We start from the raw sequence: 15,944 nt of genomic DNA, 5'->3' as shown, positions 1-15,944 counted from the left end.
TTTGGCATCTAAAAACTTTTTATTTTACAAAGTGTATCGAGTTATTACTATAAATGGTAATGTTCATTTATAACTACTTTAATCAGTAGATAGTTAGTTTATATTGCTACTATTTTAGTTTTTTGTTTATTCTATATGAGCATAAGTAAGAATATACCAAATTATTACTATATTATAATTCCTTAAGTTAAACATTTTTCTTAAAAATATAGTGTTTAGTATTTACATGTATTTACATATAACTATTAACTATGAGTTAATTCGGCTTACAACTTCTATTAAAATTTTTTTTTTTTGGTACTCCAGTTATTAAGTTTAATTCTGTAATAATTATGTTTTTAATTCAAATGACTAAGTTATCGTTGTTATAGATCCCAAAAATAATTTAAATTAAATTCAATTTATAAAAATCAGTTGCAAACTATTCGATCTCTTTTTTTTTATCTCTTTGTAGGAATTTTCTATTAGAAAAAAAAAAATTAATTTCTTTGAAGTAATGGCTTTCAAATTTTTCATTAATAATTATGTGGTAAATGAGTTTTTTTTTTTGTTTTTTTTTTACCACCTTTTATTTTTCTTCTACGCTGAGATGTATTGTTTAAAAGTTAAAGCTTCTCTGACGTAACGTTAACTGTCATTATGGCTTCTATTGTCATTAACGTCACTGTAAGTATGAGTGTTCATATTAGAGTTTTCGAATTTTAAAGGACGTTTAATATTTGATGTATGAATGTTTTTCAAGTTTCTTTTGATAAATTTAGGCTCCTCTTTATGTCTTACGCTTTTATAGTTCCTAATAAAACCTTCGCCTCTAGTTTCTAAATAGGTTTCTCTTTTGGTGTTATGTTTTGAAATAATCTTCAATTTTGCGTTTTCTAATCGGTTTTTAATTATTTTATGATCGATTTTGTTATTCTGTACATCTAAAGGTGTAGCTTTTATTGCGGTGTGATACGAATTATTATAGAACTTTACGGCTTTACACATTTGGGTTATGATTGGAGCTTTTTCTTCCAAATTTAGTGTTCTTATCCGTTCTGTAAGTGTGTTATTTACTCTTTCGACGTCGGAATTACCAGTATGGCTATTTGGCTTTGTAGCATGAAACTGTATGCCTTCTTTGGTCAGAAAGTCACGAACGTTTTTTGAATTAAATTCATTATCGAAAATAAACTTTTTTACATGCCCTTTAATTGATAAAAATTCATTAATTTTGCATATGATTATTTGGCTATTTCTATCAATTAAATGAAAACAAATGACATGTTTCGAAAACTTATCTACAAAAACTATAAATGAGTGTTTACTATTAACGTAAGTATCTATATGCACAATTTCATTTACCGTGTTAGGTGTTTCCGTAGTATAAAATTTCGCTTTGATCGGGTTTCGGTCATATTTTCCTCCGTTACAGATTTCGCAATTAGTTTTTAGCTGTGGGTGATACACCTTATGTTTTATTCCTTCGTAAGTTGGGATAATTCCTGAATGCCCTACTTCGAATTTATGGAAAAGCGATATCTGTTTTTTTAGTTCATATTCTTCTACAATATCTTTCGGAAAATGGCTACAGTTTATAAAAGAAATATTTTGATTTTTTTTCAAGATACTTAAAAGAATTTTTTGAATCTCATTATATTCATTTTCTTCAAGTTCAGAGTATATAGCGACCTTTCCTCTATTAAAATGTCTTTTTACAATATTGACTATGTTAAAGTTATTGATATCTGTTTTGTCAATATAAACGCGTTTATTTTTGAAAACATTTATTACTTCGCATTCCTTTGATTCAACCAAAATTAGCTGCTGTTTGAAACGATTTACAACCGTATCGAGGTTTTTAAAATGATTATATGAACTTTCTTCCTGAGAATGGTTGGTTTGAACTTCCAAAGAAATTGTTTGATTTTGCTGCTCTCCAGCGTTTAAATCTTTAATTTTTAACATTTGTTTAACGGTCATTCCCATATTTTTTGTATTAATCATATTTATCTCGTTACTATCAATACGGCTTAGAAAATCGGCTATTTTATTTTCTTTTCCACTTATGTAATCGAGTTTTGCATCATACTCCCCCAATTGTACTAACCAACGCTGAAGCCTAGGATTTATATCCTTACCACAATTTTTCCTCTGCAACCACTTCAGCGGTTGATGATCTGTTTTAAGGTCAGACTCCCTTCCGTATAAATAAGATCTATAATATTTTACTGCCCACACTATCGCTAACAACTCTTTTTCTATAGTTGAGTAGTTTTTTTCGTGAGTGTTTAATGTTCTCGAAGCGTATGAAATTGGATGCTCATCTTGAGTGAGAACTGCGCCAATAGCAAAGTTACTTGCATCAGTTATTAGTTTAAATCTTTTGTTATAAACTGGATATCTTAAAATAGGAGGGTTTGTAATCGTGTCTTTTAATTTTTCAAAGGCAGTTATATAACTTTGAAATCCAACGCAGGATAACTCTTGCCAACAGGTGCTACTTCGGACTGAGTAGGCAATTGAGAAGCAAAGTCCTCTCTCGACAGACCAAAACCAAACTCTATAAGTCACTCATAATTCCGGTCCTGCTATATGGTGCAGAGGCCTGGACGATGTCAACAACAGATGAGTCGACGTTGAGAGTTTTCGAGAGAAAAGTTCTGCGAAAGATTTATGGTCCTTTGCGCGTTGGCCACGGCGAATATCGCATTCGATGGAACGATGAGCTGTACGAGATATACGGCGACATTGACATAGTTCAGCGAATTAAAAGACAGCGGCTACGCTGGCTAGGTCATGTTGTCCGAATGGACGAAAACACTCCAGCTCTGAAAGTATTCGACGCTGTACCCGCCGCGGGAAGCAGAGGAAGAGGAGGACCTCCACTCCGTTGGAAGGACCAAGTGGAGAAGGACCTGGCTTCGCTTGGAATATCCAATTGGCGCCACGTAGCGAAGAGAAGAAACGACTGGCGCGCTGTTGTTGACTCGGCTATAATCGCGTAAGCGGTGTCTACGCCAGTAAAAAAGAAGTTATATAACTTGGGTTATATACGTTAATTTTTGCATCTTTTTTTTAGATATGCGACCATAGGGTAAGCTATTTTAGAATAGTCTTTGATGAATTTCCTATAGAAGCCTGTGATACCTAGGAGGGATTTTATTTGTTTTTGCGAAGTGGGTAACTTTAATTTTTGTATGGCTTCCACCTTATTTGGGTTTGGCTTTATCCCTTCAGGGGTTAATAAATTACCTAGAAAGTCTGTTTCCTTTTTTAGAAAATTGCATTTATCTAGTCTTACTTTCAATTTCGCTTGTTGTAATTTTTGAAATATTTTCTTCATATTTTCTATGTGTTCTGGCAAAGAGGTACTAAAGAGGAGAATGTCGTCTAAATAGACAACGCATATTTTATTTATGAAATCTCGGAGAACTGAATTAATGAGACGTTGGAATGTCGATGGAGCATTTTTAAGGCCAAATGGCATCCTCAAGAATTCGTAATGCCCTAACGGAGTAGAAAATGCAGTTTTTTTTCTGTAATTTTCATCCACCACTATTTGGTGAAAACCTTTAGCAAGGTCAATTGAAGAAAAATATTGGGCTCTTCCCAATTTATCCATGATACCATCGATGTTGGGTATCGGGAATTTGTCACTGACTGTAATTTCGTTCAACTTTCGGTAATCGATCACAATGCGCCATTTCTTATTTCCAGATTTATCTGCTTTTTTGGGAACTACCCACAAAGGACTGTTGTAAGCTGAATTGCTTTCTCTAATGATGTTATGCTCTAACATTTCCTTTATTTGCTTCTGAATTTCCAACTCATGGACTTGTGGATATCTATATATTTTCGAATAGATAGGTCTATCATCTGTCGTAATAATTGTATGTTTAATGTCGTGTGTAAAAGAAAGTTTGTCTCCTTCTTTATAAAATATGTCATCATACTCTTGCAATAAATTTTTTATTAGTTGCCTTTCTTCGGAATTCAAATGTGATAAATCTAAATTTTCCATGTCACTGAATTCGATTGCGCAAATTTCCTGCTTTTTATACGGACTAAATCTCTCAAAATGTATTATATTTCCTAATATATTAATAAATCTATTCTCCACATCAATCTTAGCTCTAAGAGGAATGAGAAAATTTTGACCTATTATAGCTTCATACGTTTTGCTATCAAAATCAATTACCTTCCACGATAAGGTACCTGAAGCATTAAATTCATCAGGTATTGGAGTAATTATTCTGTGCGTCACTTGGTTGATACCATTTATTGTCCTGTACCAAAGAGGTGTAGGAAGCTTTTGTTTAGGAAAATATTTTTCGAAAATGTTTGGTTTAATTAAGCTTGTATCTGAACCTGTATCAATGAGGCATGTAATTTCATGACCGCCAATTGTTACAGTTATTAAGGGCAATTTGGAGGTGGAGGCATTTTGGTAAAATTTACATCCTCCTCTACATTACCTACCTCCATCGGCTGATAACTCGACTCGGTCCGACTAGATCTAGCACTTTGAGTATCAACACTCATGTGTGAATTGGATTTGGTTTGATAATTATTATATCTGTTATTATAGTTGGAAACTTGATTAGTCTGTTCTCTAATAGTTTGGTTCGGATAGCGTCTACTCTGCACTGAGTTCTGGTGGTTATAGTTACTATAGCTATTATTGGCTTGTGTAATTTGATTATTTCTCCCTTTAATATTATTTAATCTACCAGTTTCGAATGTCCTTTGATTATATTGTTTCCTGCTATTGTAGGAAATAGCTCTCTTCTCGTCTAATAACCTATATTTTGAAAAACTATTATACATTTCGAGTAAGGTAGCATTTTCGTTCAAATGAGTACGATAACTTCCGTCAATTTTTTCAATTAAAATATCCCTAAGATCCCTATCTACATTTATGGGCATATATATTGAGGGTTTTGCCTCATCAAATTCATATAGTTCATTAAGCCTATAACTGGAGTCCAAAAAGAAATCAAAAAGTTCTCTTAAATTACTAACCTTAATATTTCTGCATCGATTGAAGATTTGCGAGTAGGTTTCCTCCGGTTGGTACCTCTGTTTCAAACGCTGCTTTACCTCCGTCCAGTTGCTGTTGTATGCCAGTTGTTGAATGCATCTTCCTGCTTCACCGATTACTTGTGTAACGAACTCCTCCAAATGGGACTTGTTGTTGCATAAGTAAAAACCTCTTTCGACGGCGTTGATGAAGGCGAGAAAATTGTCACCCTTTGACCCGCTGAATGGCTTTAAGTGACGAAAGTGACTTATAACTTTGTCGTCACTAAGAACGAGCTGCTGCGACTGCTGGTTATGTAGCTGCTGGTTGTGTAGCTGTTGGCTGTGTATCTGCTCTTGTTGCTGTTGCATTTGGTGCTGCAACTGCTTTTGTCGACTGTTCATGAATTATTTTCCCGATTATTTAATTAGTTAATTTAATTTTTCTTTTCAAATGTTATTTTCTAAAACGCACTATACGCAAATAGTTCAACCGAATTTTTTTTTTTATAGTTTTATACACCACAATTTTGTTTAACCCAATTTTTATTAACTTTTACACGCCACAACAGTCGAAAGTTTTTTTTTTTTTTTTTTTTTTTTTTTACTGTTTACGTAATTTCCACTATTTTTATACTCTATAATTCGAGTATATAACGTCAAACTTCAAACCAAAAACTTCGTAACACTCGGAAGGCAACGTCGAATTGCCGAAAAATTATATACATATGTCTTTTATAGAAACATTTTTTTTATTGATGAAAAGTATTCCAACTTTACTGTGGAAAATACACTACATAACTTTTAAGTTACGCTTAAAGTTCGCTTTGTCTTAAGACAAAGTTCTACCGACTGCGCCAGAAATGAAACAGCCTGAATTAAAAGCTTAAGCTTTGGCGTCCTTCTTTATTGAGGTGAATCTTAAGACTAACTTGCTTTTCATTATTACTTAGCTTACTTACTACTTATCCTAATGCTTACTGTACTAACATTCTTTTTTAGTTCGCTTCTAATATAAGGACTAACTGTTTTATCAGCCCACATTAGCTTGTTTACTCATATGTATATATTTATGTATATATATATTTTATATATATGTATATAAATATATATTTATGTTTTAGTTAAGTTGGCGTTAGCATACCCGAAATACTCTTACTCTCTTGTTCCACAACAAAGCTAATGTGGAACCCAATTCTATGTTAGTACAATATTAAGCATTTACTATCTACATACATACATTACTACATGTTTAGAGTGTAGGAATGTAACTCGGGTGTTGAGACCGATGATATCAATATCATCGACATACGCCAGGAGCTGTACACTCTTATAAAAGATTGTACCTGCTCGATTCAGTTCTGCAGCTCGAATAATTTTCTCCAGCAGCAGATTGAAAAAGTCGCAAAATAGGGAGTCGCCTTGTCTTAAACCTCATTTGGTATCGAACGGCTCGGAGAGGTCTTTCCCGATCCTGACGGAGCTTTTCGTGTTGCTCAACGTCAGTTTACACAGCCGTATTAGTTTTGCGGGGATACCAAATTCAGACATCGCTGCATAAAGGCAGCTCTTTTTCGTGCTGTCGAAAGCAGCTTTGAAATCGATGAAGAGGTGGTGAGTGTCGATTCTCCTTTCACGGATCTTTTCCAAGATTTGGCGCATGGTGAATATCTGGTCGGTTGTTGATTTACCAGGTCTGAAGCCACACTGATAAGGTCCAATCAGTTTGTTGACGGTGGGCTTTAATCTTTCACACAATACGCTCGATAGAACCTTGTACGCGATGTTGAGGAGGCTTATCCCACGGTAGTTGGCGCAGATTGTGGAGTCTCCTTTTTTATGGATTGGGCATAGCACACTTAAATTCCAATCGTTGGGCATGCAGGTTTAACAGGCCACTATCGAAAATTGATTAAAGATTATGCAGCAATTGCAAAACCCTGTACAACATTATTATCTGGCGAAAATGGCCATGTTTCACATCACATGTCAAGGAGAATTGAAACAAACGTGGGTAAAGATGCAATTTCAAAAAAACCATTTAATAACTAATGCGTCAATTATAGTAATAGGTGCAGTATTATTAAAAAAATATAAACTTATTATTTACTTTTATTTCTAAAACACTTGATAAAACTGAGCAAAGTTTTGCCAGAAACGAAAAAGAACTTTATGTGATTGCATGAGTACTTAATACTTTTACTAAATATGTATGTAAAAATGAAAATATGGCATGCAATAATCGAAGAACTCGCATCAAAAATATTTTACAAGCCTGGAAAAATGAACATAGTAGCAGATAGACACTATTAAACAATTTGACTCATTTCACTCATTCGCCAGACTTAAAAACTATACATACATTCTGCTTAAAGTTGTGACAATTGTTTAATACCAAAAGCAAGTTAAACAACAGATCTCGCATTATAAAAATAATTTCACTATTCATGAACAACTAAACAACTTTGTAAAAATTCGTCATTTAATTGAATATGATACTTTATCAAATTTACTAACTAAATGAAAAGAAAAAATATCACTTTTAACAACAAGTTTTACTACACCTCAATTGAAATGCAAATATGATGCAAAGTCTCAAAATCAAAATATTACGAGTAGTCACAAATTTCCAAATAGCAGATATATTTCATATCGAAGTTAATCATGAATTTTATCGTATACCCTTAAATAAGCTCCGACTATATGCTAAATGCTCAATTTCCATAACAAAGCGGTAGAGGCACAAAAAAAATTAAATATCTTTGAAATTGTATGAACGAACAAAAATCTTTTTGCAGTTTATTATAAGTGAATATTTTCCGCGTTGTGTCACATACTTTTCAGCGTGAAGAACACCTGAAAAACTTCAATTGTTTTACCAAAAATTGTGTAAAATATTATTATTTAAACAAATAAATCATGAAAAAATATCTATAATATAGCACAAACATTTTTCTTTGACTTCAAAAAATTTCAGCGATTAACTCCTGTAGTTTATAAGAAAATAATTTTACAATTTTATCGTGCTCTAAATTTCAGCCTTCAATAACTTTAACAAAAAAATAAAATTTTGCCGAAATATTTGTATCACGGGGTATGCGTCTGATCCCTTTCTTAATGAACTACTAATTTTCAAAATCGGTGATTTTGTGAAATTTTCGTGGACCACTTGACTGATTTGACCAAGCTGGTATTTTAGGCCGTGATGTTCAACAACCAGTTCAGACTCTTTGTTTAGAATATTTTGCATTTAATGGAAAGGTACTAATTAACCAGAAATTGTGATAATTATGTTTCTTAGAGATGGTAGCAGTTTTGTTAAATAACGACCAAACCATGTTAATACTTTACTATCGATGGTTGAATAAACAGCAATATTTGATCGAAAACATCGTAATGCAATTGAAAACAATTAAAAAAATATGAATTTTTTGAGCAAAGAGAACTTGAAAATGTCCTAAAAAGTTTTTATAATGAAATATACTTACAAGAAGGGGTCTAAAATAAACAATATCTAGCGGAAATTGAGTTCTGAGTATTGGCACTTCCAGATACAAACCCAAATATTCATTTGTTGAACTTGCGTAGTAAAGATTCAACAAACAATGGAACTCAATCTGATTGCAATGATACCGCATTAGAATATTAAAATAATATGCATATATTAGATCTACTAAATTATCTCCTTTAATTCCAGTTGATGTATTAATTTTTTTATTTCGAAGTCTAAACAGTTGTCAAAGAACCCACTTCGTACATTTAATGCACTGACTAAAAACAAGTCTCGTCAAGTTCTTCTATATATAAAATATAAAATAATTCGAAATCGTATAAGTAGGGGAATAGGGAGTTGAGCTCACTTAACAGAGACATAGTATACCAGGCTTATTAATTTAAAACTATTCATAATTTTGAAATATTGATGACATACGCTTGTATGTATGTTTAGCCCGGTTAATGCCAGAATAACACAAACATTGACAAGTAAAGAAGAGCTAAGTTCGGGAGCAACCAAACTATTATACTCTTGCAACCTGCACGAATTAAAGCCAGGGAATCCAAGCAATGTTATACATACTATACGTCCCAAGTGGGAAGTGAAAGATTCAAAAGGAATTTAAAATTGTGTTATTTGGGAAGTAGATGTGGTGGCATTCCATTTTCTCACTGTAACATAGGAATGTTAGACGAATATTAGGTACCATTGTGCAATTTTAACGCCGAATCTTATAAAGCCGTACAATACCAACTCAGTGGAAAAATTTAATGTTTCGAGTGCTTATGGTTCCTGATTTATTGTGATTTTAGAGGTTCTTAATAGTACGGTTTTATGGAGAGTGAGCGGGGTTTTGATCCCGATTTCATTTTTGCTAATATTCTATACTATTAAAATGCCACTTACTAAGAAAATTTTTCCTTCCTTAATTATTTCAATTACATTTGTATGCTCTTTATTACCCATTTGCGCAATTGACCCTTTAGAGACGAAAGTAAATGATTTTACTCCACCTGTGTTCACCAAAAACTAAACGAGTTAGATATAGGGATCAATGCCACGCTCAAAAAACTTAACTTGACACGAAATTTGGTAAAGGAGACCACATTAGTAAAAGGCACCTATTTTCTACAATAATAAACTTCCGACAAATCCCTTAAGCACACCTACCGATAGTGTAAAAATAGATGAAATCGGATTATATACCTCCTATATATGCTTTCTCGCCATACTATCAATAACTACTTAAAGAGCGATGAATAAAAGATCAAATACACCAAACACATTAAATTTTACGCCCGAGATAGTACGACATAGATTTTGAAGAAAAAAATAAGAATTTTCAAATTTTGAGCAAAACTCAGAATATACACTCAGATAATATCTATTCATGTTTACGATATGTGATATTTCCAAAAAAGTACATAATTCGCGTAAATTTTACCTTTTTCTCCCATATATTATATTTATGTACCTAATATATGAACTTCTCAATGAATTTTGGATTCTTACGCAACAATTTTAGAATAAAGTTTTTCCCACACCTTAAAGTAGCAAGAGTATGACATATTCGGTTACTCCCCCACTCTTCCCTACTTCTTTAGTTTTATTGTTCAAAATCGAATATTCACTAAAAACACCTTTACATATTAAAAAAAAAAAAAAATCAAATTGTAATTCTTTAAGACCTCAAATTCAGATTGGCAGATTGGGATTCAAGTAATTAATAAAGCAGTTTTGTTCCTAAAAATTGGATGAAGTTTGCACAGATTTTTTGTGTAGTGATATTTTTGCATGTTTGTAAAAGTAAAAATTAAGTAGAATCAATAATATATATATTTATAATATATTTTTGTAGTGACTTCGCCAACGCAATGTATACAATTTATACTTGGAGGGGATGATTCCAATGCAGTTTATGATGTACATCCGGTATTTTCCGAAATGATGGTGAACGATGAGTTTGAATGGAAAGAAATTGCAAGGTGGATAAAATTTGAAGAAGATGTTGAAGAAGGCGGTAACAGGTGGTCGAAACCACATGTCGCTACTTTATTTTTGCATTCATTTTTCGAACTACGTACTTTATTACGAAAGGGGTCGGTTTTGTTAGATGTAGAAGCCAATACCTTTGAAGTCATAATAGATATGTTATGCGACAACATGGTTAATTATGGTACTTTGCCACTAATTTTACGTGAGAAGTTAATAGACATGTTGTTGAGACGACATCGCCATCAGCACGAGTACAGTAAAAAAAATAAAGAATTACCAATTATGCGATCATTTGCTGATATCAGCTGTAATCAAACGGATTCTAAAAGTAAGTATTTGATATACAAAAGCATTTTTCAGTATCTAAAATAATATTATTATCCTACAAAATGTTTGAACTGATACGAGTGGGAGTGGCTAACATCTTTTCATTTTGAATAATTAGAACTAACACTTTCGAATAATATATTTTAAAAGAAACGTGAGTGTGCCTCTCATTATACATATAGCTACCTTTAGAGTCGCTTTTTAAATTTAAAGTTTTTTTAGTGTCCCGAGTACCAATAAAATCGCATTCTACCAAATGGAGGTAGTAGCAAAGTGAAGGGCTTTGCACCCTTTTGCGGTATCATCAGCATACATAAGCTACATGTCGCCAATTCGCCGGTATTTTTACGTCAAGTATTTGTGACATGGAGGATGGAGTCATGTTTAGAAGTTCACGCAAGTTTCCTCAGCACCATTCACCCGGGGGTTGGCCAGAAATGATTATTTTACATTTGGCTCAAGCAGTTCACGACTACAGGTCTTCGACTAAGTATCCTTTGGGTAGCTAGAAAACATCCTTTTGAAGGCGAGCTAATGTGAGAAGGCGAAAAATCTCCTCCAGAGGGTTAGGCGTTGGGCTTGGGACCCGCCACGTAAAAAACAGTACCAATGAGAGACTCCTTTTGATAACGACCATGGCAAACGCACTAAGGATAACGATTTAAGGGCATGCATCTGGAATGTCCGGTCCCTTAATTCGGATGGTGCCGGTGCAAAGCTGGTTGATGTCCTCGTTAGAGTAAAGGCTGACAATACCGTCGTAGGCGATTGGAATAGGTATTAGAGAAAACTGGATTTCAGAATTTAATAACCAAGAAGAGGTTCTTTTTTTTTTGCATCTGAAGAATATGTCAGATTGGTTCAACCTCTTCATGCGGAACAGGTTCACAATATTAACTTTTCAGTTAATCGTACTCCAATAGCCGTTGAACCTGCAGAGCTAAATCCACGAGGTCAAGAAATTCTTTTAGTCAATATTCCTGTAGAAAACTTGGTCTATAACCGTTTAGTTATATTTATATATATATAATACTAGCTGACCCCGCAGCCGTTGTCCTGCGTGAAATTATGTGTTTTGAAATGAAAAGAAAGTTGAATTTATCATTTCATTTTTTTCAATGTAACGCGGTGTACAGAAAAGATGGTTGTACAACTCGTGAGCACGCCACGTATATCTGGCCGCGTGAAAAACATAACATTTCCAAATTTATGCCACATACTATGCGATTATCCCTCTGTCCTGTTGATTGTCATCTCAAAGGCACATTTGAATGTATATTTGAACTGAAATGGCAAATCGTTCGAACTTAAAGGAATTCGTAGAATCAAGCATTCTGCCACCCTTGTATTCGATAGGTGCGCCACAATCAGTCGGGTTACGGGGTTCGGCGCATGAAGATTGCGACACATAATAACGGCAGATCCAACTTTGAAACGCAAATGATGCGGTGGCATACCAAGCCTCTCCAAAGAGTTTAGAAATTCCACTAGATAATTCGCAGCGTCGTTTTCATTGTCAAGACGATCGATCGATTTGTATGAGCGCAAGTCTCCCGGAATTCGACTTTGAATCTTCCAGTTTCCAGTCAACAACATCGGTATTTCTGACAGCAAATAATTTGGCCAATGTCCGAACATTCGTGATGAGTTAATTTTTCGAGAATTGATATCAAACCACCGGAAGTATAAACCGGAATTGACCCAATTCCAATTTTTAGCGAATACGATGTAAAATGTCTTCGGCAATGCCATTTTTGTCCGTATCCCATAATTGACGTGGATTTGAAGGCTGATATCTCGAAATTATCTTCGCGAAAAGTGTGCGAAGTGGCATGCGAAGTAGCTATCGAATCGTCCATCGTTTGATTCCATTGATTATCATGTTCCAGCAATTGTAATTGCTGGCTACTTCTTCGAAACCTGCACACACCGCATCATTCGCAGTACGCAATGACTCAAGTGAAGTTGAGCCGCGTGCATTAATCAATAGCAACCGAAAGTAGAAGCAATCGTCGTTTTTAGGGTGATTTGTGTGAATTCATCCTAATGCATTAGTTATTCATCTACTGGTTGGCATTGCTTTCTGCGTAACTATTTCTTCGACGATGTATTCCATGTATAATATCAAAGTATTTCCGAATGCTGGTGGTGTTTCCACCGGCTGTACTGTATTCTCTGGGTTGAAATAGACTCTTTTTCCATTCTCCAAATTAACTGCGAGACGCACAACAGTCGGAAAACGTTCAGGAATTGCAAAAGTAAATATCCTATAAAGCGTTTTATTGCAGTTCACGTATCGACCGTATCGTTCAAGACCAATAACCTCCATGTTGCTTCCTTTCGTGACGCACTTACAAACGTATTTTATCTATTTCACCAAACTACATTGACATCAGTTTTGAATGTTAATTAGACCATAATGGTGAATATAGTGCGATCCATGTGTTGTCAACTTCGATATTCACTCTTCTAAATTGAATGCTGAAAGTTCTGCCATTGTCGTCTGGTGAGCGACTCCGATAGAGTGAATTTCCATTATGTCCAGTTTGTGTTTCCGGAAGAAAAGCACTTGGATAGTGTATCATGCATTTATTATCAGACATACAAACCGAAGTGGGATTATGGTGTCCGCAAGGTCCATGAACAATATTGGTTTTCATCACTTCCTATAATACTGGATCTTCCTCTGCATCAGAAATTTCCGCAGAAATGATTTCATCAATTTGATCTGGTGTAACCACCATCCACCATCCAAAGAAGAATGTGTGCGTGGGGCAAACCTGTTTTTGCAACTCAACAGAGTACATCTATGTAGCATATAACAGCACCACATATACGTTGCTTCAAGATAAAGTCCATCGAAGCTTTTGCTTGAAATGCCTTGCTGTCACATCGTGACGATCACTTGCTGATATCCAGCGATTCATAATACCGCACGTATGTCCTCGCATCCTGGGAGTACTCGATCATGGGCCTTGGGCTGCTTATGTATGTTGATGCCAAAAAGAACGCCGACCGATATTAACGCGACCTCTTCGTAGCATCCTAGCAAAATTCAATCTGTAATTGATCACTTTGTGTGCAACACACATAACATTTTCACTGAATAATTTTCAAAAAATTTTGAAACAAACAACAAATTTGAAGATTCAAGTAATTTAAAAACAAAAGAAAAAAATTAAAAAAAAATTGTATGGAAAAAATTAATTTTTTGGAATTGTCCAATTTTCCGACTTTTCCTCATGAAAGACATACAGGTAAGGAGCAATCTTTGATAAATATCACGGTTGCATTCTTCCCTTGAAATTTTCCTGAAAAATTCTGTCTGTATGACCGAAAATATTTATTTCGCGCTTCTGCAGCCTCCTCCGACAATTGGGCGATTGGCAACAGTGCATTATCTATGATGGTCGCCCCATGTAATATGTAGTAATTTATGCATTGTTGGAGTCATGGGATGCCATCCGTATAATTCCACATACATTTGCGCGGTGTTGAAGGCGTATTCTTCGTGTCCACTTGAAATCGCCTGTTATGTCCGCCGCTAATTCTGTGTTTTCAAAAAATCTCCTACTCGTATTGCCATCATTGATATTACCAAAATTGGCTTTAGGCATATCCACCACCAGCCCAGTTTTTAAGCGGAATCTTTCTTGGATTTCTTTTTTCCTTTCTTCTTCTAATGCTTTCTCTTCCTCAGTCCCGCCACATATATAGCATCGGCTAGTTGAGGTCGTGTTTGTTACAGCATTGCAAACTTTGCCATCAATCATGGTCATTTTTAAAATGTGATTATAAGAAAATTCTTTTCCATCAATATTTACTTTTGTAGGAGTGAGGTTCTAAATTTCATTTTGCACATAACTTATTTCCTCTTTTGTTACATCTGTAGTTTCTTTCACATACCGAAATCTGATGGGGTGGCAAAATCGTGGTGATGATGGTGTTGGGTTTTGCCAAAACACTTTATTGTTTTCTTTACCACAAATAATTTGAAGTGGGACAAAAGAACTCAAAAATATACTAGCATTGGATTCGGCGTCTTCCGAGAATTTTTGTTTGTACCGTGCTTGTTGTGACCCGTCACACCCCCATTTATAAATGACCGTTAATGACTTTTTTCAATTTCATTAAGGGTTGATAACACTTCTTCCAGGTGGATTGATAATCGTTAAATAGTATGATCCATTAGGCATTGTAAACTAATTTCTGCGCAGGTAGCCGTTACTCGCAATGCCGTCTTTGGTGGGTAGAATTCTTGTTTTGCTTTCAACAAAAGGTCGTAACAAGGGTAATGCTTTGGGTTAGTTGCCCTTAGGTCAGCTTCTACGAACATTTTGAGTGCTTGGAACGGGATCAAAGGAGCAATTGTTTCAGTGGTCTTGGAATAGGCTTTTCTATATTGACTAGCCTTTGTTGGTGAATTTCGTATATCGAGCACTTTTGAGGCATTTCTTTTTCCCTCCGTTTGCAATATGACTTGTGCGGCATGAATAATCATTTCATCATCAACATTTGATCGAATTCCCTCAGTTTTTCTTCTCTTGCTTCGTTCACTCGAATCCGAAAATGATTTGCTCGGACGACCTGGTTGATTAAGCGAATGCACTAGTATTTCAAAAGTGCCTTCCAACCACCTCTGGTTGTTTCTTCATAAAAACTTCTTCAACTTTCTGAGCTTTTAGCCATCTCTGTTTAAATTCGCGTTTGATGTAAGAAAATTTATGCTTAAGGCTTTTTTTTTTTCTTTCCACAGTGTTTCCGCAAGACAATAGCAAATGGTTTTCTAAAAACTCCAATTTCTCATCTATACTTAGCAAATTTTGTAGTTGCATTTGCTCAAACATACATTTACGGGTCACTATTTTCATCCCCGACGAGCTAGGTATCTCCATAACTGAAAAAAACATAAAATTAAAAAAAAAGGGTTTTTAAATTTTTTTAACAAAATGCTTTGAACTGCTGTCTTTAAGGAGTAAGCGGGATTCTGCGGCTCTTGTTTTTTTTTATAGAAAAGCTGATGGTGTAACGTATTCAATAAACAAAAAAATATGATCTGGACGAACATTGATCCATAACAAAATTGCTTTTGAAATTAAAAACATTACATTTTTTATGTGAAAAA

General features: G+C 34.5%; 2 protein-coding genes across 12 annotated transcripts in view; both read left to right on the top strand.

The window, feature by feature from the left end:
- The window catches only part of LOC105222100 (electroneutral sodium bicarbonate exchanger 1), a 762,556-nt gene that overhangs the window by 187,497 nt on the left and 559,115 nt on the right, over positions 1-15,944 (top strand). For 9 of the 10 annotated variants that reach the window (XM_049462397.1, XM_049462395.1, XM_049462401.1 and 6 more), the window contains one exon: positions 10,356-10,820. The exons of the other annotated variant lie outside the window; for it this stretch is intronic. In XM_049462397.1, the coding sequence (XP_049318354.1) occupies positions 10,356-10,820 (465 nt within the window). The remainder of the gene's footprint in view (positions 1-10,355; positions 10,821-15,944) is intronic. 10 annotated transcript variants of the gene reach the window in all.
- LOC125780363 (zinc finger BED domain-containing protein 4-like) overlaps positions 1-15,944 on the top strand; it is a 298,323-nt gene that overhangs the window by 105,840 nt on the left and 176,539 nt on the right. The window lies entirely within an intron of this gene.

The sequence above is a fragment of the Bactrocera dorsalis genome, chromosome 1 (genome assembly GCF_023373825.1).
Source record: "Bactrocera dorsalis isolate Fly_Bdor chromosome 1, ASM2337382v1, whole genome shotgun sequence".
In the NCBI taxonomy this organism is placed as follows: domain Eukaryota; kingdom Metazoa; phylum Arthropoda; class Insecta; order Diptera; family Tephritidae; genus Bactrocera; species Bactrocera dorsalis.
The sequence above is the reverse complement of the archived record's forward strand: the minus strand, read 5'-3'. Positions and strand labels throughout refer to the sequence as shown.